This window comes from Grammomys surdaster, unplaced genomic scaffold (genome assembly GCF_004785775.1).
Source record: "Grammomys surdaster isolate TR1022 unplaced genomic scaffold, NIH_TR_1.0 270, whole genome shotgun sequence".
NCBI classification, from domain to species: domain Eukaryota; kingdom Metazoa; phylum Chordata; class Mammalia; order Rodentia; family Muridae; genus Grammomys; species Grammomys surdaster.
In genome coordinates this window covers 3,117,520-3,144,205 of record NW_021604711.1, presented here as the reverse complement: position 1 = coordinate 3,144,205, position 26,686 = coordinate 3,117,520, and the positions used below count along the sequence as shown (strand labels likewise).

The 26,686-nt window shown below is 51.8% G+C and overlaps 1 protein-coding gene across 1 annotated transcript; it reads left to right on the top strand.

The window, feature by feature from the left end:
- Positions 1-113: 113 nt before the first annotated feature.
- Wnt9a (Wnt family member 9A) lies at positions 114-26,327 on the top strand. Its single transcript, XM_028776578.1, has 4 exons — positions 114-245; positions 20,330-20,586; positions 21,250-21,512; positions 23,682-26,327. The coding sequence occupies exons 1-4, from the start codon at positions 151-153 to the stop codon at positions 24,162-24,164; spliced, it is 1,098 nt and encodes a 365-aa protein (XP_028632411.1). The 5' UTR covers positions 114-150; the 3' UTR covers positions 24,165-26,327.
- Positions 26,328-26,686: the final 359 nt, after the last annotated feature.

Sequence of the window (26,686 nt, the reverse complement as noted above, 5' to 3'; positions counted from 1 at the left end):
GACCCCTCCTCCGGGGCGCGGGCGGGCCGGGCCCAGCTGGCCGGCGCCCCGCCCCGCGGCCGCGGCTGCGGACGCTATAAGAGGGCGGCGGTCGCGGCGCGCCCTGCGCGGATCCCGGAGCGCGATGGTCAGCCGCCGCGGCGCGGCAAGATGCTGGATGGGTCCCTTCTGGCGCGCTGGCTGGCCGCGGCCTTCGGGCTGACGCTGCTGCTCGCCGCGCTGCGCCCTTCGGCCGCCTACTTCGGGTAGGTGCCCGCGGCGGGCGGCCGCGCGAGGGCGGGCGAGGGCGGCGGGGCCGGACGGGGGCATCGAGCCCGGGGCAGCACTCGCCAGGTGCTCGGCGGGGTACACGGGTGGCTTGAAGTTGTTAGTTGGCAGCGAGCGCGCCTCTCGGTCCACAGGTCGTTGCCCGCCGTGCGCCCTAGAGGTAGAGGGGCCGGTGTCCCCGACGGGCTTGCGCGGGGCTGCGATCCACGGTGACTCCCGAGTCGCCGCCGCCGCCTTAGGCCGCGGTGTTCCTGCCAAAAGGCTGGAGCCTCCCTGGCCCCTGCCCACTACCCCCCTTCTCTCCTGGAAAAGTTAATTTAACAACAACAAAAAAACACGTACAAAATCCAGATGTTCCTTGCACTGAGCCCCAAAGGGAAGAAAAAAACCCTCCAAGCTGGAGAAATTTATTTTTCTTGCGCTTTCTTCTGGCGCTCGCCTGAGCCTGGCCCCGACCTCGGCCCTCGGGAACTCGTCTGGGAGATCTGACCCGGGGGTAAACGCCGCCGCTGTCCCGCGGGGTCGCCGCTTGCACTCGCCTGTCTTTGCGTTAGCAGTTTTGCCGCGTTGTTGGGCGCGTCTCTTCGCCTTTAGTTCCTTTCGTCCCTCCCTCTCTACTCGCTTTCCCAGGTCTGGGATGCCTGAACCCAGCGATCTTTAGAGGGACACTCACTGCACTTTGGGTGCTCCAAGGTCCTGGGTGGCACCTTGCATGGCAACGCCCCAGCTTTCTCTGCCCTCCCCATTTATCACCCCCTTTTTACCCCTCTGGAAGCCCTGGTTAGCTCCTCGGGTCGCAGCCTGGTCCTGGGTGCTCTGGACTGCGCCTTGGGCCGCCGCCCTTCGCCGGTCACCTGTTCCCTCGCCCCTGGCTGCAGTGCCCGCTCGCAGCGGTGTGGCCGGCAGAGGGCCCCGTTGGTCTAGGAATCTGGCACCCGCCAGGGCAGGGAGAGGCGGCTGGGCCGAGGAGCCCTGCAGGTGTATCCTGTTCTCAAAGAAAATAAAATATTTTCATGGGAAAAATTCCCTTTGTGTTTTTCTTTCTCCTCCTTTCTCTTCTGTCTGTCCATTTCTTCTGGGTTGTCTTCCAGGGTCAGTTCCATGTCTCGGTTCCCAGGGTCTCCCCCACCCTGGCTCTCCTGGTCCAACCCCTGGGCCTTGGCCTGGCACGCCCCTGCACGCCATCTGTGCAGCCCAAAGCCTCACCCGCGGGCAAGAGGGAGGGCTGAGGATGGCCGTCTGGCCACAGGTCCGCGGTGAGTCACAGTAGCCCATCAGCCAGCTGTGCCTTCCTCTCTTCTGGCCTAGCCAGGCATCTGACACGCCCTAGGCTTGCATGAGCGGCCACTTTGCGCCTTCTGGGATCTCTGCCGCTGGTCTTGTGGCCCTAGGATTCAGAACCTACAGGTGATGGGGCTAGAGTCCTGGCTGCACTGCCTCCCATCCGTCCCTCTCTCTCACCCTCACTTAGCTATCTCTATACTTTGCATCTTGACAAAGCTCTCTAGCTTGGCTCCTGTAGGGGTGTTGGAACTCTGGTTCCGTGGCAGGGTTTAAGTACAGGTCAGCTGGCTCCCAAGCAGATATTGAAGACATCAGTACTGCTATGGCTCGGGTCAACCTCTATTTAGCTCTCTGTCTCAGAAGACCCATCAAGGAAAGCTGACCATGCCTTTGAACTCTCCTCTCCTGCAGCTGCCCATTAAACCCACTGTCTGGGTTTGGCGGAAGGACCCTCAAAGATGGGCAGAGTGGGTACCTGTTGAACCAAGAGCCAGGGGAGGCCTGGGAAGACAGGCTCATTGATTTGGGTCTCTCTGAGTTGATTTCTGAGGAGTATGTATGTATGTTGGGGGCACAAGATGTATCCTAGGCTATTCTGTGTCCAGCGGTCCCACCCCTTCCCCAGCCAAGGGAGGAGATGAGTCTGGAAACCCAGAAAGGCCTGGCAGGACTGGAGCTGGAAGGGGAGCCTGAGGGTGCGCCTGTGAGAATGTGGTGTGCTCAAGTGTCCCTTCCCAGCCCAACTGGAGAGGGAGTGGGGAGTAGGGAGAAGGAGCTGGAATCTGGGGCTCTCCTCTCCCTTCCCCCTCTCCAAAGCTCTGCCTGGCACGGAGGCTCCCAGGCAGGAACACGGCTCCAGTTACAGCCCAGGAACCCAGAGAGGAGAGGCTGGCCCCGGGGAGGGTCACGTGGCTACAGGAGCCCTCCCCACCCCCTCCCAGAGCTGCAACCCAACCCTACAGCTCTGGCTGCCCTTCCCTTCTAGAGGCCTCTGGCCACCCTGCTGCTGGACCCCTCTAGGCTGGCCACCAGCCATGGGGAAGGGGCTCCCCTCTCTTCTTCTCTTGGCTCAGGTTTTCATCCTAGTCTGTCCAGCAGATCAGCAGGTGGCAATTCCATTAGTTTCTCCCAGAGCTGCTGCCTGCTACGCGCCTGTGTTCCTGGGGCCAGCTGGAGGTCACATGTGGGTTGGGGACACAGACACAGACCCTCTGGAGGCTTCCCTCTCCCCCTGCCCCTCCGTGGGAATTGGTGTGTGAGAGGATTGGTGTGAGCAGCAGACCTCTGGAACAGATCTGTGACTTGGTTTCCCTGCTAGGTTGCAGAGGCCCCAGATTAAGTGGAGGTAGGGAGGGGGTCAAGAACTGTAGCACTGATCTAGTGCTCCAGCAAGGGCCTGTGGGAGTTTGAGGGCCTTTCACCTTGGTTTGTCTTGTTTTGTTTTTTAGACTAGGAAGGTACGTTGTAAACCTTAAGACTGGTTTTCATTCCTTGGTTTCGGCCATGTGCATCCTATTTCTCAAAGGGAATGCCTGTATGTCCCCTTCTGAAAGGCACCCTAGACACTTGGGACTACTGTGGACTGTGTTGGGCCTGAGTGGTATCAGATCCTACCAAAGTCCTCTTTTTTTTTTGTTATTGAATATAACTACCATCCCGAGAAACTCCAGCTCCGCGGTTTGGGGATATATTCACAAAACTGTCAGCCATCACCACTGTCTAATTCCAGAACATTTTCCTCACCCCAGAAACCTCATACCCACTCAGCAGTCACTCCCCGCTCCCCTCCCTCCAGCCCCTGGCAACCACTAATCTTCCTGTCTCCATGGATTTTCCTATCCTGGACTCTTCGTTGAGGTGGGACCATACACTCTGCGGCCTTTTGTGTCTGGCTTCTTTCATTCTGTGTCATGTTTTTGGAGGCTCATCCGTGTTGTACCGTGAATCAGTGTCTCACTCCTTTTTATGATCGAATTGATTACACAACAGTCTTTCTTTTAAAGAAAAACAAAAACCCAAACCCTGTTTGTCAGTTGATGGCTATTTGGGTCGGTTCCACCGTTCGGTTATTTCTAGTAATGTTGCTGAGAGTGTCAGCACTCCTTTTTTTTTTTTTTCCTTCCACATATCTATGTTTTGGTTTGGGGTGTATTCACTGGGGGTGGGGTGGGGGGAGGGGTCCTATCTAGAAGTGGAATTGCTAGGTTCCCTAGGCAATTCTACTTTACACTTCTTGAGGAACTGCCAAAAGGTTTTCCCAAGTAGTTACAATATTTTATATCCCTCCCATAAATGTACAGGGGTCCAGTTTCTCCATGTCATCACCGAGCACGCTCTGGTTTTTGTCACTGTTGTTTTTACTTCTAGCCATCCTAGTGGGCGTGAAACATGTCTCCTTGTGGGTTTGATGGCTCATTGATTGTCTCTTGCACTCTTCTTGGTTGGTTGGTTGGTTGGTTGGGATGTTTTGTTTTGTTTGAGACAGGGTCTCTTCATTCTGTAGCCCTGGCTGTCCTAGAATTCACTATGTAAACCAAGTTGGCTTTCAGCTCAGAGAGATCTGCCTGACTCTGTCTCTGGAGTGCTGAGATGAAGGGGATTCAAGACCATGACTTTTGCAGGCTCCTTGACCATTTGCATGCCTCCTTTAGAGAACCGTCTGTTCAGTTCTTTTGCCCTATTCAAAGTTGGGTGGTGGTTGTGATGGGGTGGTGGTGGTGGAGTGGAGGTGGTGGTGAGGTGGTAGTAGTGGTGGTGTGAGGATTCTTTACATATTCTGGACCTCTCCTGGACAGAGAAGTTTTATTTCTTGACTGGAGCACAAATGGAGTCTCTCATCCCTACATACAGAGGCGTGGCAACCCTTAGGTGCCTTTCTTGTGCCTGGCAAGCCTCAGTGTAAGAGTGGAGGAGGTATCCTTTATTTATAAGAACCTTATGTGGCATTTAAGTCTGGGTATTCAAAAAATGACAAGAGGAAGATCCCCTCAGATCAAAAGGTCAAGAGGCCGCCCCATCCTTCATTCTTATCCTGGAGCCTGGATGGGAATACCTGTGGCCATTGGCCCAGGCCTGACAGCTGTTTTTGGACAAGTAGGTTTATCCTACAAGGGGCATCCAGGTAGCTTCTAGAGGAGTCAGGGAAGACTGAGAAGGGTTCCAGTCAGAAAGCTGGGTCTGAGAGCACAGACTCTGCAAGCTGTACAGAGCCTTCACAGTATGTGTTGGGGTGGAGGAGAGGTTACTAAAAAGTCAGGGGTCTGGGCCCAGCCATGAGCTGAGTAGGCAGAAGCTGGGCAATCTTGACTGGAAGGTCAAGTCTAGGTAAGGAGTCACGGCTGTAATTGGGAACAGGTATATCCGCAGAACTACTTAGCTCACAGTACCCCAGGATACTCACCCGGGTAGTGGGGCTTTGCAGAGCAGAAGTAGGTGCAGACCTTGGTGGCCTCTGCCAAGGGTGAGACCTTTGGGCAGAGGATTAGGGGAAACCAAAAGGTGAGTGAGTGGAGGAGAGCTCCCTGGGGCCTATTGAGGTGGAGTTAGCGTTCCTTTGCAGCTCCCTGGAAGCAGCCAGCTGAAGCTGGAGTGGCCTGGCTTCCTAGGTAGGCTGTGCGGCAGGTGTGATGTGGGCCCCAGATCACCCTCAGCTCTGCTGTCCTTGAGTCCCGTCTGCAAGTTCCTAGAATTGGGGGGCGAGGGGCTTTGCTTTGGCTCCCACACAGGCCAAGCCCAGACCCCCCAGACTAGGGTGCACAGTGTTCCTCATGCTGCCTAAAGGGAACGAGAAGCGGTGTTCAGCAGGAGCGTGGTGGGATTTAAGGTGAGGCCAGCCTGGGCCACCTGACCCCCCTCAGCTGTGTGAGCAGATGTCCTGCTCAGAGCCGACAGCCGTCTGGACGGGGAGACAGCTGGCCTAATCTTGCTCCTGTCCTCGCCATACGCTCAGCCTCCTGCCTTTGTGGCTCCGGTGCCTGTAGGACCTGGTAGGTGCCAGGCAGCATCTAGGTGGCCTTAAGGCACCAGGCACCTTCTGGCTGTGTCTCTGCCTCCCTGCCAACTCCCAGGTTTGACCATCATGGGTAAGGTGTGCTGGTAATTTGTACCCTAGGAAAGAATGTACAAGGACAGATTCCTCCTAGGGAGGCCCTGAACCCTGGAGGGTGATGAGCTGATAAGGGTTAGTTGAAGGGGGGCAGCCAGGCCCGCCTGGCTCCTTGCTGGAAAGAGGACACCTGTTGACAGGCTTCCTGCACTTGCCCTCTGAGTCCAGCCTGCCGGGCACCCGCTGCCTTTGTGTATTGTACCGTGTGGCGGGTGCCCTGCTGGTGCCCGGCTGGCTGCAACAGACTCTGGACAAGGCACAGTTGTCTCTGTAGTCAGGGAAGCCTCTGGCATGAATCTTGGATGCCTGTGGATGAAGCCAGGCCCCCTGAAGCACATAAGTAGACTGTTTTAGGGGAAGTTGGGGTGAAATCAGCATTTGCTTGGCTGGCTGCCTCCTCTGGGAAGCTCTGTTAACAGCCCAGATGTGTCAGTCTTTCCCTAATAACACTGTGGCATACAGGAGGGTCTCCTATGAGGGCTCAGCCTATAGCCAGTGGAGGACCCTCTGTTCCCCTGGGGTCTGTATTGCTCATTGGTCTCATAGTCTAACCTGGTCCACTACTCTGACTGGAGTCCTGACTTCACCTATTAGATGTGGCTCAGAAGAGGTGTGGTTGGTGGCTCCAAGCTTGTGGTTCCCCAGCTGGCATACCATCCTACCTTCTGGCATGCCTGAGATCATTATGAGGAAGGGGCCTGTGCAATCGGAGGAACACTCATGGGCAGCCATGCAGTGTGAGCCCGGCAGAGTAAATCTGAAAGTACACCTATGGCCAACTGCCCTGATGGCAGGTGTCTGGGGACAGACTGACTATACACGGCGATCTGGGTGGTTCCAGACTGCCCTGCCCCCGTGACCCACAGGCCTGGCCCCTCTGGCAAGGTCCCTGCTGGCCCTACGCCCCTACCCACAGGAGGAAACCCAGCTGCCCAGCTGGCATCCTAAGCACCTTGGGCCAGGCAGCCGGACGAGGCGATGGAAAAGGCAAGCCACAATCTGCGTTTGTTTTTCATCGCAATACCTGAGGTCGGAGCAGCCAGGGGAAGTGGGCTGGAGGTCTGGCCCGGGACAAGATGCTTGCTGGAACCTTCTAGAGCCTGAGGACATTGAGACCATCTGCATCCTGGCAGATGGGGAAAGGGAGATGGGAGCAAAGTCTTTCAAAGCCCCAACACACAGCTGAGCAGCTAGAGGTATAGTCCTCTAGGGAGGTCTACTGTGTGGGGTCATGCTGGTGGCTACAGAGGGTCCCACAGCTCTGCCTGCTTCCAGTGTCAGAGGTCTATGGGTGATCTTACATGAAGGCTGGTGCTGGACACAGCGGTGACTGTTCTAGGAAGCTCTGTTCTCATCTTCTTCCCAGAGGTCCAGTGCAGCGCTGTGGTACCACGGCAAGCTTGCCTGTGATGGATGGGGTCTGCTGGACAGCACCTTGGATCCTGCGGTGGTAGCTTGATGATACTTGTCTATCCACCAGTCCCCAGGAGCCTGGCTCCTTCAAGGCGGTGGGCAGTGAGGGAGGAAGACTGGATGGCTGCCCATTTGCAGCCTTTGACCAGTGTCTCTGTGGAAAACATCCCTGGCTTTATCCTGGGCATGTTGCCACCCCTAGGGACATGGCCGTACCGGGGTTGGAAGCTGGACTGCAGGAGGACAGAGGGTTAATCTCAGTTCCGTCTCTCAGTCCTGGAATTTGTTTTGATTTTGTTTCACACAGAAATTAAATGCTGTCTGGCGGAGCTGAGGTTTCCTCGGCTGGGCGCTGTGGCTTCTGGAACTGCACCCTTGACTCCCTCCGCCCTGGCCCAGGGGAGAGCTGGTTCCCTGGCAGGGTGGCCCAGGGGGTGGCCTAGCTTGTTGGTGGAATGGAGGACTGTAAGATCAACTCTGGGGGCTTGCTGTTATAAGAGCTGCCTTATCTGCCTGCCCCTGTGTGTAAGTAGCTTGGGCTGGAGGATTGGGGTACACTTCCATCTTAAGCTGTCCCCAGCTCTTGATTACCTGGCTGGTGTTCCAAGGAGCCACTTGGGGCCCTAAGTAGTCACAGCTCCAGGCCTGTCCAGGATTCAGGAGCAATCACCAGCACTGATTTCTCCAATAGGCTAGAAGGGTATCTGCTAGCTTCCTGCAGGTCAGTGTGTGGTTCTTGGTAGACACTTCTCAGCATCCTAAGGGGGTCAGCGCTGACTGCACAGAGGATCAGTCTTGTGGTCCTCCCATGAGTCCTCTTCTGTTCTGTGGGGCTTTGCAGGTTGGAATGGCAGTTCTCTCACATGTGGTCCACCATGCTACAAACTTCTTCCTTCTTTCCAGCTGGTCTACATCTTCCAGAGTGGCTGCAACTTGAATGATGGAGAAGGTGTGAGAGCCAGCTTGGGATGCTTCGGTTACTGGTGATGTGTGGGTGTTCCCTGGAGACCATGTTGGGCTTCTTGCCAAGAGACCAGTCTTAAGTCCAGACTGCTTCTGGGCTGGGTTGAGGGCTGCTGTTGGATCCTGGTCTTATCTGGTTTCTTGTAGACAATATACTCTTAGCCATGTCCTCTTAGTACTGTCCTTTAGAGTCCTGCCTATGTCTGGAGTAAAAACACCCACCAATCCATCAGTATGAGAACATCTGTCAGTATAAGTACCCCAGTTCCAGTAACAGGGGCCTATGTCCTCTTGTTGAAAACAGTTGAAACCAGATTTGTGTGTATGTACATGTACAGACAAGTGTCTGTGTGAGTATATTTGTCTTGCACGTGTCTTGGTATTTGTATGAATGCAGCTGTGTGCATGTGTCTGTTGTCTGGTTACGTGGGTGTGTATGCACATACATGTGCATGTGGATGGTGAACTTTGAGACTGTCAAAGGCCAGCAAGGTGAAGCCCATACAGATAGACCTATAGAGATAGAAAGGAGGCTTGGAGCCCCTCACAGGAGAAAGGACAGCAGAGGCCAGTGCCTGCTACAGCAGGGGACACTTGGCTGAGACTTCTCCACAATCATCAGGGCCCAAGAGCTTGCAGGACACCAGATGTGGCCTGAGTTTCCATCACAGTCCAGGGTCTAGCCTTGCTTGGACTTAACTTATACTGGGTTTCAGACTGTCATGGCCACAGCAGCCTGACTACCCCACATGGGGGAACAATTTCTGTAGCTATTGGACTCTGGTCTGTACAAGGGACTACACACCAGTGTGGTGTATATAAGCAGCAATAATTTGTTCTTTGTCAATTCTGGAGACTCAAAGTCTGAATTCAAGGTGTTGAGTCTTGCTGAAGGCTCCTGCGCAGGTCCTCCCTGCCTCCTTCAACTTGTGAGACCCTCGCTGTTTCCTTTTGTATGGAGTGTCTGTGTGCACGTGCATACAATGGTGTATGTATACATGTGAGTGTGCATATAGAGGCCAGATGTCAACACCAGATGTCTTCCTCTACTGCTCTTTATATTACGGTTTCAATCTCTTCCTGAACCTGAAGCTCACCAGTTCGGCTAGATTGGCTGTCCATTAAAACCCAGGGATCCACCGATTCTGCCTCACCCCCTCAGCACTGGGATTGCAGGTGTACACCACCATGCCAGGACTTTCTGTGGATGCTGGAGATCTGAACTTAGATCCTCATGCTTATACAATAAGCCTTTGACCCACTGAACCAGTTCTCCAGTCTCTCCTCACATCTTTTCTTACAAGGATACCCTCTGCTGGCCTTAGGAACCTGGACTTAAGGACTCTGACCTTCATGATACCTGCAAAGATTCCAAATGACTCCTTGAGGCCCTGGGCAGATGTCCAACTTGTGAGGTCACCATTTACCATTAACCCACCTCCATCTTTTATACCTTATTTCAACTTGTTCATGTCAAAGACAGCAACCAGCCCACAGTCAAGGGTAACCAGGCATGCATGGAAGAAAGCAGCCACAGACACACCAGGCTCAGCAGCCACAGACACACCAGGCTCTAGAGTACTACAGTACTTAAAGTGGGGTGGGGGATTCCGATGAAAGCAGATAGGCTAGGAATCTCTGTACAGAGAGAACCCACAAAAAAACTGACCCAGCAGTTTGGAAACACCAAACAACTAGGGGGAAAAAGGGCCAGTGACAGATGGATTGAGAAGCAGATTCAAAACAGCTGAAGAGAATTATCACACTGGGAGCCAGTCAGAAGAAATTACGGAGAGCTGGTGGAGAGGCAGACAGATGTGGGACAGGGGAGCTGCCTCCCTACTGGAAAGGTCCAGAGCAGGGGAGAGAGATGGACAGGACTGAGGCAAGAGAAAGGGCAAGTACTTTCCAAAATAAAACTATGTAGAAGATTCAAGAAACAGTGGATGGGTAAAACTCAGATAGAAGTGATTTTCATAGGAATGTATTCATGGTACCTCTGTGAATACTGAAGACAGTTGTGAGAGAAGCAGAGAGAACAGGACCCAGATGACACGATGTTCCTGAGAGCCAAGGAGCTGATACTCACTTTGGCCACAGACCCACCCATCCCTAGAAGTACAGAGAGAGTGGCCTCTGAGAAGTGACAGGTGAGACAGTGTCGGCTGTAACATGATGTTTCCTTGTCCCTGAGCTGGGCCTAAAGTACATAATAGCATATCGTTGGTGGCAAGAGTGTGAACAGGTGACCTGCACTAGCACTGGGCTTGGGTGAGTGAAAACCTGTCAAGGAGAGCTGAAAGTAAGACAGTTTACTACTCAACTGTAAACGAGCAGAGGGGGGATGGGGAGAAGTCCCTAAGATGAAACAAAGAAAAGGTTTAAAATGGACAAGTGTGGATGAACAAGAACAGCATGCCAAGATCCTTGACCTTATAGGGTCAGGACTTCATGGTCAGGCTGAGCAAAGGGAGAGTGGTCCAGTGCGGTGGGATGAAGGCTCCTGGTGAGATAGCCACCAAAACATGAGGATGAGGAGGCTGAGAGCATGAGCGACGGTGGGAGACCTCAGGAGACAGTGGGGGACCTCAGGAGACAGTGGGGGACCTCAGGAGACAGTAGGAGATCTCAGGAGACAGTGGGAGATCTCAGAAGACAGTGGGGGCCCTCAGGAGACAGTGGGGGACCTCAGGAGACAGTAGGAGATCTCAGGAGACAGTGGGAGATCTCAGGAGACAGTGGGAGATCTCAGAAGACAGTGGGGGCCCTCAGGAGACAGTGGGGGACCTCAGGAGACAGTGGGAGACCTCAGAAGACAGTGGGGGACCTCAGGAGACAGTGGGAAATGTCAAGAGACAGCAGGTGGTCTCAGGAGACAGTGGGGGACCTCAGGAGACAGGACTGAGTTCTATCTCAAGCTCAGTCTGGTGATGAGGTTGGAAATCAGGTTCTGTATCAGACCTGAGACTGACTCGGGCTCTGTATAGTTTTTTGAAGTAGTAATGGGCTTGACCTATGATTTGGGATCTGTTTTGATCTATGCTTCTTACTCACAGTCTGTATGGTGGGGCTAAAGTTGTGATTTGGACTCTTTTCAACTTTCTGGGGCCATGATTCCAGCTTCATGTTTGTGGTGCTGTGCTTCAGTCTCCTCTATGATGATTTGAGGCCGTGGCTTGGGCACTGTGTTGGATTTCGGTGCTATGATTTGTTTCATGAGGCTCTCTGAGGCTATGCCTCTTGCACTCTATGATCTTGTGAGGCTGTGATTCTGGCTTTGTATCGGTGAATTGGGCTCTGTGTGGCTTTCTGGGGCCAGGCTGGAGCTTCAGGTTAGCAGTGACTGGAGTGATGCCAGTTGCTTAGTTATGAGGCAGAGCCTCACAAGTCTCAGAAGCACTGAACAGCGTCCCATCGGCAGGCATGGAAGTTTTTAAAGCCAAATACAAAGACAGTTGACAGAGGCTGTGTCATTTCCCTAAGGTCAGTGTGCTGCAGAGGTGGCAGCTTACTTTGAAGAAGGGCCAGAAAAACTCAGAAACCCCGCCTGAGGATGTAAGGTGGGGCGGCTCCCTTGGAGAACATCCTGACAGTTCCTGGAAGGTCCCTGGCCCAGCAATTCTACCCCAAGGACACACCCACAAGAACCAAAACAGGTCCACATGATCTCTGAAGAGCAGAAACAATCCAAATGCCCATCCATCAACGAATAAACAAGCAGGATGTCCTTCCACACAAGGGAATGTTTCCAACCAAAGAAAACAACTCAATATTCTTTAGCATGGAAGAGCCAAGAGTGTGACTTAGTGAAATGAACCAGGCACAAAGGGCAGCTGTCGCCTGGCTCCATTCGAATGAAATACTCAGAGTTAAGTGGCTCCATTGGTAAAGGGCTTGCTAAGTAAGCACAGGGGCCTGGATCTGCTAGGACCCATGTCAAAATATAAGTGTGATGTATGCCTGTAACCCTAGGGTTGGCGAAGTGGAGACTAGAAGATCTCTAAGTCTTCCTAGCCAGGCAGCCTACCTTCATTGGCAAGCTCTTGATTCAGTGAGAGACTCTGTCTGAAAAAATAAGGTGGAGGGCTGGCAAGATGGCTCATCAGGGAAGGGTGCTTGCTGCCAAACCTGATGACCTGAGTTTGTCCCCAAGACCCATATAGTGGAGAAAAAAATTTTTTTTTCTGCAGGTCACAGATATGCAGCATGGCACACAAATACCCCCCCCACACACACACATACACACACATTTAAAATTTTACTTATTTTTATGTGTATTAGTGTTTAGTCTGCATGTATATATGTGTACTACATACATAAAGTGCCCCTGGAGGCCAGAAGAGGATGTCAGATCCCATGAAATGAGTTACAGACAGTTGTAAGCCGCCATGATGGTGCTGAGAATCAGTCCCCTGGCCCATCACTTCCATAGCGAGGACACACCCACAAGAACCAAAACAGTGAGAATCAGTCCCCTGGCCCACCACTTCCATACCGAGGATACACTCACAAGAACGAAAAAAGTGAGAATCAGTCCCCTGGTCCAGCACTTCCATACTGAGGACACACCCACAAGAACCAAAACAGGTTTTGGGTTGTGTATAAAAACAGTTAGTGCTTTTAACAACTGAGCCTGAGTCATCTCTCCAGCCACTAGATAAATATGGGTTTAAAAAAAAGAGAGAAGCCAGGCGTTGGTGGCGCATGCCTTTAATCCCAGCACTTGGGAGGCAGAGGCAGGCGGATTTCTGAGTTCGAGGCCAGCCTGGTCTACAGAGTGAGTTCCAGGACAGCCAGGGCTACACAGAGAAACCCTGTCTCGAAAAAAAAAAAAAAAAAAAAGAGAGAGAGAGAGAGCAGTTATGGAAGGTATATAGTATTGACCACTGACCTCCATCCACGGGCAGTTTTTGTACATGAACCTGCACATATATGTGTACACACATGTACACACATATATTTGTATATAAAATAGTACCCTGAGTTGATAGATAAAGCCATCTAGCCAGGAAGTACATTGGTTTGTTACTGTAAGTTGTCAGCAATAAGGTGGAGGGGTTTTGGTTTGGTTTGGTTTGGTCTTTTATTGTTGTTGTTTGGTTTGGTTGGTATTTTAGTTTGTTTAGTTTAATTTAGTTTTTTTTGAGACAGGGTTTCTCTGTGTAGTCTTGCCTGTCCTGGAACTAGGTCTATAGTCCAGGCTGGCCTTGAACTCAGAGATCTGCCTGCCTCCATCTCCTGAATGCTGGAATTAAAGGTGTACACCACTGTATCCAGCTGTAGGGGAAGTCCTAAATGTGATGCCGATGATTGATTTATCTGCGAATAACACATCAATAGTCCTTAAATATTGGATTTTTATGGTAGGTGATTTATCTCCAAATAAGAGAGCTAGAAGTGACAAGAGAAGAGATGGCAGAGTAGAGCTGTTCCAAAGGGTTAAATTCTTCTGTGATGTTAGCTCTTCAGGGACCCACAGATGTTTCTCTGAGAACCAGGACTCAACAGGGAAAGCATGACACACAGATGAAAGTCCCAGGCAGAGTCTAGCCATGCTTTTTGCAGAAGTATCCTGACTAAAATATGTTCTCTAAGCTCTGGTCAAAATCAGAACAGAAGTCTTGTCAAAGCTGGGTGTTTCTAAGCCTCCCTTTACAGATAAAGGGGAGCGCTCACTCTCCCAGAGATGCAAGCAACATTTGATTATGTGTGGCTTCCACTCATAAGCCTGAAGGAAACCCAGAGAGAGATGTTGCCTGTGTTCAGTGTCTGGGTCTCACCATGAATGGTGTGATGTCAAGATGGTCAAGAGTGACAGAGATGCCAGCTCAGCCTCACATATACAGAAGTGATATGGACTGGGGAGGCTGGGTGTGGGATCCAGTCAGCTGAGGCCATAACACTGTGCTGAGAATTCTCGCTGCTCTGTGGAAGCAAAGAGGGGAAATAGCACTGGGTGGAAAAGGCATTCTGGCAATAGTGAGAGCATAAAATAGGCCATTCCTCAGGAAATTAAAAATAGAACCAGCTATGTGTCTCTGGGTGAATCAAAGGTGACCTCAATGTATTCCAGAGCCTGCATTCCACCTGCTCCATGAGGGTGGGCACTGTCAAGCTCTCTGCTCAAAGCTGCCCTCACTGGCAGTGCAGCAGCCTGCTCCCAGGGTTGTTACAGTTACCATGCAGTAGACAGGCCTCTTGAGCTGCCTCCTCTGGTTTCGTTGAGATTTTCTATCATTTTTTCAGTCACCTCCCAGCACACCTGGTAGCCTCTGTCCACTACTTCTGAGTTGAGCTTTCTCACCTTGCTCTTATGGGTGTCCTTGTCATTTCTCTGTCTGACTCACTTCACCTAGCATAATAGTTTTCAGTTCCTCATGAATTACCATAAATGACATGATCTCCTCCATGATGTGGGTGTGCCTTGCTAGCATTATCTACATGTAAGTTGATGAACACCAAGGATGCTTCCATTTCTTTGTCGCTGACATAGTGACTTCATTTCTTTCAGAGCCATGCCCAAGAATAGGGTACCTGGAATGGTGGTTTGAATGAGAATGGCTCCTTAGGTTTATCTGTCTGAATACTCAGTCCCCAGTTGGTGGAACTGTTTGGGAAGGATTAGGAGGCGTGGCCTTGTTGGAGGAGGTGTGTCACTAGGGTCAGGCTTTGGGATTTCAAAACCTCATGCCTTTTCCAGTTAGCCCTCTGCCTCATTTCATGGTTGTGTCTCAGATGTAAGCTCTCAGCTACTACTCCAACGCCATGCCTGCCTGCTGCCATGCTCCCTGCCATGATGATCTTGGAGTCACTCTCTGGAACTGTGAGCCCCCAATGAACTCTTTTATAAATTTCCTTGATCATGGTGTCTTGTCATGAGGTTAGGAAAATAATTAAGACAGTGGATCATGATAGTTCTGGTTTTCTTTTAGGTACCTCCCTACTTGCTTTCACAATGGCTGTACTAATTTCTGTCCCTTCCAGTGGCGATCACAGCTCCACATGCTGTGGTGAGGTGATATCCTATTGAGGTTTTGATTGACATTTCCCTGATGATGAGAGGCAAGGATTATTTTCCTTGTGTGTATGTCTGTTTTAGAGTTATCTCTCTAGGTTCCTTGGTTAGTTTTGTTTGGTTGGTTGACTTTTATTTTATGTGTACTGCTGTTTTGCCTGCAAGTATGTTCATGCACCGTGTGCATGCAGTGCCCACAGAGGCCAGAAGAGAGCATCACCTTTCTTGAGATGAGTTGCAGACTACCGTGAGTGCCATGTGAGTGCTGAGAATTGAACCTAGGTCCTCTGGGAGAGCAGAGTGCTTTAATCACTGAGCCTGCCAGATGCCTAGTTTTCAAACTTATTTCTGGCTGCTGAATTGGATGCTAGTCCCTGCTCAGAGCATTTCCTCTTCCTCTGCAGTATCTCTTCCCTGCTGATTGCTTCCTCACTCTGTGAACACATCTTACTTACCTTGTTTTCTGTCTTCCATTCAGTGTACTTTTAGGGTCATGTTAAAACAACAACAAACAAAACTACCAAGATCAGTGATTTTCACACCCCATGTCTTAGTGGTTTTAGGACTAACATTTAGGTGACTGTGACCTACTTTTGGTTTGCTGCTGCTGCTGCTTCTTTTAGATTTATTTTATTTATGCATGAATGTTTTGTCTGCACATATGAATGTATACAAAACATGTGTCTGGTGCCCATGGAAGTCAGAAGAGAGTGTCAGATCCCCTGGAATTATGATGATCTTGAGCCACTGTATGCATTCTGGGAATTGAATCCTAGTCCTCTGGAAGAGCAATGAGTGCTCTAAGCCATTGAACTGTCTCTTTTAAGACAGTGTCTCATGTTGCTTAGACTGGCCTCAGTCTTAATATGTAGTCAAGGGTGGGCTTGAGTTCTTATCCTGCCTCTACTTCCCAAGTGCAGGAATTACAGGTGTGTGCCATCATGCCTGGTTTATAGAACTAAGGTTTTGTCCATGACAAGCAGTCACTCTGTCAGCTGATCTGAATCTCCAGCCTGTTAAGCCACTGTAATATTGGTGTGTGTGTTTGTATGCATGCATGTGTGCCTGCTTGTGTGTCTGTCTGTCTGTATGTATGTCTGTCTGTATGTATGTATGTATGTATGTGTATAATGAGGAGCCTGTGTCTTAGATACAGAATCATAGATACATAGACATGATATGTGACTGAGTTATGGACTTTGGTTGCCCAGAAGATCATGTAGGCCCCTGGCCTGAAGAGAAACTGTGGGTTTCTCTTGAGGCCTGGAAAGATGTGTGTGCCCAGCTGGGTGGCTGTGTTGAGCTGTGCAGCTGGCTCTGTCTGCCATGTCCGGCCAGACACCACCAGGGCTGGGCGGCAGCTGCATTGAGCCTGGCAGCAGGTGCTCTGTGTGTGGCAGGCAGCTGGTCCAGTGGACAAGGCCTATACCATGCCAGGACAGGATACAGGGGATGCTGTCTGGGCTGCAGGGCCACAACCTCTGGGTGGAGAGTCACATAGGCAGGCACTTGCTCTGTGTTTGTGGAGAAGCCATCTCTGCCCAGGGATGCATGCACAGCTGTGTAGAAAAGAATGTGTTCCCCCTCCCCAGGTGGCCTGTCCTGAGTGTTTCCCTCTGTCTTCAAGCCTGTCTGCAGGCTGCCGGGCATGCCATCTGTGGGGTGCTGTGTGGTCTCTCTGTTGGCACAGGGCACCGTGGATCAGGCACACCCAGCCATTTCCGATTTCTTTCTCATACACTCGCCAGCACTGCATTCTGCCATCACCTGTGAGGACTGTGTGGCACAGTTACCCCTTGACTTACGGTTATGACCTGAGAAACTTGTGACATATCATAAGCCAAAATGCATGGAATATACCCATCCTCCCAACATCCTAGCTCAGACTAGCCCACTGCACACACACTCAGAACATGGAGCCTGGCCTATACTCGGGCAGAATCAACACCAAACCCGTTTTATCATAAGCTGACTGCCTATGGCACTTCTGAGCATCTCTGAGGATCCTGGGACCAGCTGCAAGGAACTTTATGCTGCACAGTGCCAACACAGGAAAGCAAGTCCACAGGAATGTCTCTCCTGGATTTCTGTCACTTTCATGTCATCATATAGTCACACCCTTGTACATGGGGACCTTGCTCAAGGGCTACTATTGCTGTGATGGAACACAGTGTCCAAAGCAACTTGGAGAGGAGAGGGCTTATTAGGCCTGTGCTTCCTCATCACTGTTCAGGACAGGAACTCAAACAGGGAAGGAAGCCTGAGGCAGGAGCTGATGCAGAGGCAGTGGAGGAGAGCTGCTTACTGGCTTGCTGCTCATGGCTTGCTCAGCCTGATTTCTTAGAGAACCCAGGTCCACCAGCCAGGAGTGGCCTTATCCATAATGAGCTGGGCCCTCCCATGTCAGTCACTAAGAAAATGTCCTACAGACTTGCCCGTAGCTGCTCTTCTGGAGACATTTTCTCAGTTGGGGTTCCCTCCTCTCTTGTGATCCTAGCTTGTGCCAAGGTGACCTAAAACTAGCCAGCATAAACCTTCTATACCTCAAGCTGTCCTCCTCACCTCCTTTCTTCTCTCCTCTTCCCCTCTCTTTCCTTTTTTTCTGACTGGGTCTTGCTCTTTGGCCCAGGATGGCATTGAACTCATAATTCTCCTTCCTCTCCTGAGTGGCAGAGATAACAGACCTGTGCTACTACATGTGATTTTTTTTTTCTGTCAAGATGGACAGCTGGGTTATTTGTTTTTGTTTTGTTTGTTTTTTGTTTGTTTTGTTTGAGACGGTTTCTCTGTATAGTCCTGACTGTCTTGGAACTGGATCTGTGGATCAGGCTGGCCTTGAGCTTACAAAGATCCACTTGCCTCTGTGACTCTCCCATACTGGGAGCCGCTACCCAGCTATTTTCTTTATTTTTTAATTGATACATTTAAAAAATGAGAATACTAAGGGGCAATCCATGATGTCTTCATATGTGCATGTGTTGTCTGGTTTTGAAGTTAGAGTAAACTAATGCATTGTTTTCTAAAACACCTAAAGTCTTCAGTGTTCAAAAATCTTTCTAACGTTTGGGGACATATAGTATCGTCGTTTATTGTGTTAGTGACTTTTGCATCCCAGTGACCAAAATACCCAACAGAGACAACTGAAAGGAGGGTGTACTCAGGCTCACTGCTTCAGAGGCTTTCCGGCCATCATGGTGGGTGAGGCACAGCGGAGTGGTGTGGCAGAGGCTGTTTACATCACTCTGGGCCTGGGAGCCAAGAATGTGACAAGAACCAAAGGCTGAGCATAGCTATCTAAGACCACCCGTATAGCCTATGTCTACCAGCCATGCCACACTTCCTGAAGCTTCTGAAGGCCCCCAAAATAATGCCATTAGCTGGAGACTAATGTTTAAGGCACTAGCCCCAGGAGGACATTTCACACTCGAAGCACAGCATAGATAGTCACTTTTTACTCCTGTCTGCTATGAGTGTTACTTCTGTCTACTTCCTGTGGTTATCCATTTATAAGAAGATATATGTCTCCACAGTTGTTTATGTGCATACACACACACACACACACACACACTCATAGAGTTGGTTTTGTTCTGAAAAATTAGTTGCAAACAGCTTCCCAGGTTGTCTGTTGCCCTTTTATCTCTATGCCCTCTGTAACACCCCAAAGGTTTACAAAGGGTGTTAATACCCTTTTAGGTATTTGGGGTCACTCATGTCTAACACCTGTACTCAGTCACCAGGAAGGAGACACTTCCTCCTAGTGTTGTCTTATGCCCCTTCATCTTCCTTCCTTCCTTCCTTCCTTCCTTCCTTCCTTCCTTCCTTCCTTTCCTTCTTCCTCTTTCTCCTCTTCTTCTTCCCTGTCTTCTCCCTCTTCCTCCTCTCCCTCTTTCTCCTCTCCCTCCTCTGCCTCCTCCCCATCTCCCTCCTCTCCCTCCTCTTGTTCCTTCTCCTCCTCTTCCTCCTTCTTTTTGCATTTTGTCTATTAGTCCCCTCTATCTGTCCAAAATTCCAGTTGCATGTTTACACCTAGTCCCTGGTCCCATCTTAAGGGTCTTGACCGTGGGTTGTCTTGAATGCAGTATCCTAGTGATAAAAAGATAGACAGCTGAGACCTTTCTGTTATGTTTTGAGCATGCGAATGCCATCCCTGTCTGAAGACAGAGCTTTCCAGTCTGTGAGTTGCCTTGGTTCTCATAGTGCTGGGCATCATTGAGTCTGGCTCTTCAGCCTTCCCCTGACCCTGCTTTGGTGGGAGCTGACCTGAGGCCTCTGGTGTCTGAGAGGCTGAAACTTGGAGCTATGTATGTAAGCAGAGTTAGTGGACAAAGCCTGCGTTTTATTATAAAGTTCTCTGAGGGATGCTCTGCCCAGCTCCTTTGGAGGACCCCCAAAGTTTAAAGCTAAACTTCTAGCCTTTGATGATTCACGGCTTCTGCGACTTGGCCCTGGCCCTTCTTGTCTCCCAGCTTCCTCTGAACCCAGGTCTTTCTCTGACCTTTAGAGCTTTCAAAGCTGACAATTCCTTCTCTCTAAGGCCCCAACCCTCCCTTCTATACCCCTGAGGCTCCACCCTGTCAGTATTCTCTGAACTCCTAGAGTAGACCTTATCCAGTAGGGTAGATGCTATCCTAGCACCTAAATGGAACTGTGCTGAAGAACGTTCTCAAAAGCTAGCACTGCACACAGTTCTCAGAGGTACTGCTGAAGGTGAAGGTTTGGAGCCTGCTTCGCCAGGGACCAGTGTGCCCGAGGTCCTGCGGCTGAGAGACTATCCCAGCCAGGCTTCAGGGGCTCAGGGAGGAGAAGGGAGCCCAGGACGCCCATGGCCAGTGTTAGCACAGTGTTGGGTCCCCAAGCTGGGGAAGAGGAGAGTGTGGACATAGCTTGGGGACCTGACCATGGTCCTTTTTTCCTACTGTCGTCCTACACTGATACTCGAGGATGTGACTAGGGACTGGTCTTAATCGATCCATGCTGTTATCAACTAGAATGGTCTGGATAATGACATACATGTTAGAGGCCATGTCTGGGGTGCTGTGAGGACCTTGGGTTACATGGGAGTCCCCAGACATTCAGTCGGGAACAGGGCAGGGCTAATAGGTATGACGGTGAGCAGATCCAGGGAAGATCTATGCCTGATTCTTTCTGGGTTCCCTATGGCTGGACACTCCTGTCTCACTTCTGTACCTCTCCTCTGTTCCCAGGGAGACTCTCAGCCACCTCAGCCCAGGCGGTTCTCCCCATCCTATGACAAGGACTCACTCACTCCTCTCTGTCCTCAGGCTAACAGGCAGTGAACCCCTGACTATACTCCCTCTGACCCTGGAGACTGAGGCTGTAGCCCAAGCACACTACAAAGCCTGTGACCGGCTGAAGCTGGAGCGCAAGCAGCGCCGCATGTGCCGCAGGGACCCGGGTGTGGCTGAGACACTGGTGGAGGCCGTTAGCATGAGTGCGCTGGAGTGCCAGTACCAGTTCCGCTTTGAGCGCTGGAACTGCACCCTGGAGGGCCGCTACCGAGCCAGCCTGCTCAAGCGAGGTAAGCTCTGCTTGCTTTCCTCAGCCATAACCCACAGGCTCACCCTGTCATGTGTGCACGGGTGGCAGCACACTATCAGCTTTGACTGAGAGCCTCAGGCCAAGGCAAACCCTTACCACTGGATACAGGGGTTTGTGAGAATCTCTTCATAGCCTTAAAGACTGGGGACCTGAGGGAATAGCAGTATAACTCAGTGGTAGAGTACTTGCCAATCTATGCATAGGTATATGATAGATGGTTGAAAATAAATAGATGATAGGTAGACATGGATAGATAATGGGAAATACACAGATGATAAAAGATGGATGGATGGATGGATGGATGGATGGATGGATGGCAGGTGATAGGTTGGTAGAGAACCATAAGTCTAAGGCTAGATTTGCCAAGGAGCCCAGGGACAGGCCAAGACATTGGGGACCTGGATGAGATCTCTGACAACTACACTAGAGGCACCACAGTAAGCTCTGAAGCCTTACCCACTCATAGCCTGTTACACACTACTGCAGTCCCCGCACCTCTCTCCAGATGTCTGCTGAAGGCCCTCAGAGGCACAGTACCCAAACCCTTCCTAGCTAGCACACAGGTGACATTGGCAGATGCGCTGTGTACGGTTACTGTGCCTGCCTGTCTACTGGGCCCCACTAACTCTACTGCTGTCCCCAGGCTTCAAGGAGACTGCTTTCCTCTATGCCATCTCTTCTGCTGGCCTGACACATGCACTGGCCAAGGCCTGCAGTGCGGGCCGCATGGAGCGCTGCACTTGTGACGAGGCACCTGACCTGGAAAACCGCGAGGCCTGGCAGTGGGGCGGCTGCGGGGACAACCTCAAGTACAGCAGCAAGTTTGTCAAGGAGTTCCTGGGCCGGCGGTCTAGCAAGGATCTGCGTGCCCGAGTGGACTTCCACAACAACCTCGTGGGTGTGAAGGCAAGCTGTGGGGGCACAGGGCAGATGAGGGGATTGCTGTGTCAGACCTGTGTAAGGCAGGCAAGAGAGGCTGGATACAGGGAGGCTGGAGTAAGGGGGATTGGGTGGAGAACAGGATGTGTTGCGGGGACCCAAGAAGAAAAAGGGCTGAGAGGAGGCAGGAGCTGCCTGTTCTAGCCACGCAGTGCTGGCTAAGGTCCTGGAACCCTGCTTAGATAGGGGACAGATGAGGTCACTAGTCAAGGAGGTACCTTGTGGTCGTCCTGGGAAGAGCCTTCTTTGCTCTCTGTGTCTACTTCTGGCAAGTCAAGGACCTGTGGATAGTCTCTGTGGACAGTCTGCCCCAGAGGTTGGTGGTTTGTATCTCTTCTGCCAGAGTGACTGACAGAATCACCACAGAATAGAGAGCAGCCACAGTATCGTACATGGGAGGTTCCGAGAAGAGCTGAGAGGACTGACCCATTTACCCAAGCTCAGTGTGGTCTATAGCCAAGGCTCTGTTCTGGAAGACAGAGACCCAACATTAAAAACAAGCGGAAAAAAAGGATTTCTTAGCTCTCCAGAAGGCCTTTGGGGAGCTGTGGGCTGCAGGCAAGAGGTGCCCCATGCTCTGGAGGTGCTTGGCCTCTTGAGTGTCTTTGATGCCACTTGTAGCTCTGCTGCTCCTGGTTACCTATTGCTGAAAGGGAACAGGATAGAACGCCGTGTACCCTCCACCTCATCTTTGAATGACCCAAATTCCAAACTCTAGCCTGGGCTTGGGAAAGTAGGGTCCATACCTCCCTCAGGAGCCAGGGGCCCTTTCCTCCTCCCCTCGCCTGGCTCTGCATCTCCAGTCTGGGGAGGACAGCAAGGTAATTAGAGCCAGTCCTGCCCTGAGCGCCTTGTTATTGAGTAATCGGAGTTCTGAATCCCCCACTTATTAAAGGATTGGTCTGCCTCCTTTCCACCCAGTGCCTTCCCAGGCCTAGGCTAAGTGGGGAGGGAAGCCCAGGAGGGCAGATTCAATCTCCAAGGCCAGGCTGTGCTTTTCTTTCCTGCTGGACCCTCCCTCCACCTTACCCTTTTGAGCTATTAATGAAAAGTCAGAATGTGTGGACGTGCTCCGTCGGCTTGCCGCTCCCAGGCAGCCGTGTTTTAATTAAATCTGTCCTGGTTTCTCAGGAAAGCGTGGTTAAGTGGGACTCTCCGGTTGCCTGGCAGGAGAGTGAGGAGGTAGCTATACTTCTTAATCCCTCTCCAATGGACGCTCCTGGGGGCCAGCTTGAGAACTCAGCAGTGGCTTAGGGCCCACCTGGGAAGAGCTCCCCCCCCAAACCCACCCCCAACATTCTTCTGTTCCACAACTCTCTAAGATTTGAATCAATATTTGGAGAGACCCTGGGTATGAGAGGCCAGCCAGGAGATTCCTCAGGCAGAGCCCTAAATCCTGAGAAGGGAAAGGCCTAGCCAGGGTTCCCTGGAAGTTTATCAGGCCTGGAATTTTGGTGCTCAGCCTGCTCCTACCTGTGACCGTGGGATGAGGGTGCAGCCTCCTCTCCTGGGGAGTTAGCCCTGGAAAGCCTTGGAAGGTGCAGCAGTTTCTTAAGAAGTTACTCTCATCAAAGCATACTTTTTCTACCTCTCTGCATCTGCACCCATACCCCTCACAGGGTAGGACACTTAAGTGGGTAGGGCTTGAGTCAGGTCTACTGGAGCTCTGCACTCAGGAGGGGTGTGGTCAGCCTAGACAGCCCTGGGGGAGTCCTTGTCTTCATCCATTCCATGAACAGTGCACCGAGATCAGAAGTGGGAGACTGTCAAGGCTGTGATAGTTGACAGTGAGACAGGGATGGTTATAAGGTTAGGCAGGGAGTGTCTCAAAGGGTTCATGGACCAGGCTGTGCTCACAGAGGTGCAGAGGTGCATCCTGGAAGTCAACATGCTGGCCTTAGGACCTCTGTCCCCTGGCAGTCTTGACTTGGATGGGAAGGAGCCAGCCTATCAGCCTATGATCCTAGTTGTTGGACTTTTGTGTGCTGGACAGTGCTGCCCCCTGCTGGCCAGGCTCTGGTGTAAGTCTGTGTGAGGGTTGCAGAGTGGGCCATCAGGGCTGGGGTTCCAGCCTCTCCTATGCTTCTGGGTCTTCCTGGCATGGCTCTCATGTTCCCATCCTCCCTCCCCTTGCAGGTGATAAAGGCTGGAGTGGAGACCACTTGCAAATGCCATGGCGTGTCTGGCTCCTGCACGGTGCGGACCTGCTGGCGGCAGCTAGCACCCTTCCACGAGGTGGGCAAGCACCTAAAACACAAATATGAGACCTCACTCAAGGTGGGCAGCACTACCAATGAAGCCACCGGCGAGGTGGGTGCCATCTCCCCGCCGCGGGGCCGGGCCTCTGGGTCAGGAGGTGGTGACCCACTGCCCCGAACACCAGAGCTTGTACACCTGGACGACTCTCCTAGCTTCTGCCTGGCTGGCCGTTTTTCCCCTGGCACGGCAGGCCGCAGGTGTCACCGTGAGAAGAACTGTGAGAGTATTTGTTGTGGCCGCGGCCACAACACGCAGAGCCGTGTGGTGACGAGGCCCTGTCAATGCCAGGTCCGCTGGTGCTGCTACGTGGAGTGCAGGCAGTGTACACAGAGAGAGGAGGTCTACACCTGCAAGGGCTGACCTGAGGCCCTGCAGCCCCACCACAAGTGGTGTGGGCTTTGCACACAGCACCAGAAGAATTCTACACATGCAGCAGCTGACTCCGCGGCCCTGCCAGCCTTTCTGCAGGGAGTGTAGGCTTTGCATATAGTGCAAAGAGTCTTAACCTACGTGGAGTGAGTCCTGCAGGTCCAGCCTATCCTGCTGTGTGGGGCACAGGTATTACAAATAGCAAGCACAATGGTCTGCAAGGAAGGAGAGGTGCCCTTAGCACACTTGGGCCCTGGTATACAGACAGCCAGTTGGCTGTCTCCCGGCCCAGAGGGCGGGGCTGGCCCCTGTCTGGCCTCCTGAATCCCTTTGCTTATGCCTTGGGCCTGAGCTTCCCCCACTGACCCGAGAGCGTTGCAGTAATGCTTTCTCAGTTGCCTCTGTCCCTGACACATCAATATAGCCCTTGTCAGGGACCAGTGTGTTGACTGGCCCTCCGTGCCTCTTGGCTTCCTCTGAGGCTTGGAGGGCAGGTGCACCTTCATAATCACATGGCTGCCCTTCTGGCCCAGCAGCCTGATGCCAGCACTGTCTTCAGAGAGCCAAACCACTAGGAGAGGGCAGCCACTCCATCTCTAGGGCGCAGACTCCGGCCCTCTGACCCTGAGCACTTCCTTGGAGTATCAGTGACTTTTAAATTATTATTATTTAACTAATATAGTAATTATTATTTTCTCTGTCCCTTTACCTCCCAGTCTGTGGCTTTTCCCTCTAACCTGCCCCAAGCCCAGTCAAGCCACTCTGGGAGGCCTTGCCTTCCCTCCCCTCATACTCCTTCTTCCTCTGCTTGCTCTAGTTTGAAACCACTAAATCAAGGTCACATTTGGAAAGAAATGAAGCAATAGACCCTAGCCATGGCCCGCAAGGCTTCCGGAAGCCCATGCCCCGATTCTGCCTTACTTGGGGTCGGAGACCCTCGATGGTCCCTGCTCTGTGCCCTGCAGGTGCAGAGATCATGTTGCTGGATATAGGTTGGGGGTCTGGGGTACTGGAGACAAGGGCAGGGTCAGCTTTTTAATCGTCCATCTCAGGAAGCCATTCTTGCTCTGTGTCCCCAGGGAAGGTACGGAGGGACAGACACACTTGCTGTCATCAGGTCTTGCTGATGTCTCTGCAGGGGAAAGGTGGCTACACTGAGCTGGTGTTGAGTGTGTGTGCTCGTGAGTTGTGTGAGTGTGAGAGTGTATGTATTCCAAGCTGGCGTGGTCAGCATCCAGTTGGCCTGTGTCCCTCTGCAGTATGATGACTCTTTGGCTCCCAGAAAGTCCAGCCTTAGGTTTGTGGGAAGCCATGGCTGTGCAGGCTAGAGTATGGGCAGGTGGCAGACATGGAGACAGGCACTACTGAGGAAAGGGGTGGCTGCCTTGGAGCTCTAGGGGTCCAGAGGACCTAAGTGGGGGTGGTGGTGGGACTGCATCTTAAAGGAAACCTATTTATGTGGATGAGGGCCTCTGGTTCCTATTGGATGTGTAAATAGCAAAGTTTATTCTCCTGTGGTTCCTATAGCCCACCGATGAATGCCACGTTCCCAGGATGCGTGTGGGTGGCAGTATACAGTGGCTGGTGGGTGGGAGTGTACCCGTACTTCTCAGATGTCTGTACCCAGTCACACTACCACCACAGACTGGAGCTTCGTCTCTGTCAGGTCTGGGGAAAGGAGCCTACCAGTCCAGAGGAAGAATATTTTTATCGAATACCACATTTAGCTCTACATCCTCAATATTCAGAAAAAGTATTTTTTAAAACAAGGCAGAATGAAAACGTCTGCCGGCTGGTTTGTTTCTGTATAAATATATACTAGAATGTCTTTCTGGATGAAGCAACTCCCGCAGGCCAGAGCCTCTTTGATCTTCTTCTCTTCTATGGGCAGTAGAGTGAGCAGCTGCCCTGCTCCCGCCGGCCACCCAGGTTATGCCGGCTCTGAGGCGCACTGCTGGCCCGCCTGGCAATGGACACACAAGGGAGCTGTCTTTGTGTGGAGTCTTGTGCAGCCTGTGATTTCTCTACCTCAACTGTGTGGCGAGTAGGTGTGAACCTGAGTGACTGCAGAGAATGTATTTATTTAACAGCTTTGTGTAACAAAACCAGAAACAAATGGAAACACTAAATAAATGTATTTTAAATTATAGACAACCTAAGTCTGCTGCTTTCACAGAGGCTCTGGGGAACCTGGAAAGACAGGGAGGATGAAGGTGTGGGTGAGGTCTGGATGGGGGAGAGAAAGGGGGGTCTGGAAATGGGAAAGAGGGTGGAGGAGGAGAACATGAGAAGAGGGAGAGAAGGAGTGGGAGGAAAATATCTAGGGAGAGTGGAAGGACACAGAGGGTCCTTTCTGAGGACCTAGGGCGAAGAGACTTTTGTTAACCTCTGAAGGACTGATAACCCTCGTCCTCATGGTTCCCCCAGACCCCTGGTTTCTCTCCGACTTCACTGTTAAGGCTGGGTGGGACTTGAGGCACTCTAAAGAAGCCTTCTCTAATCCTCTGGCCTAA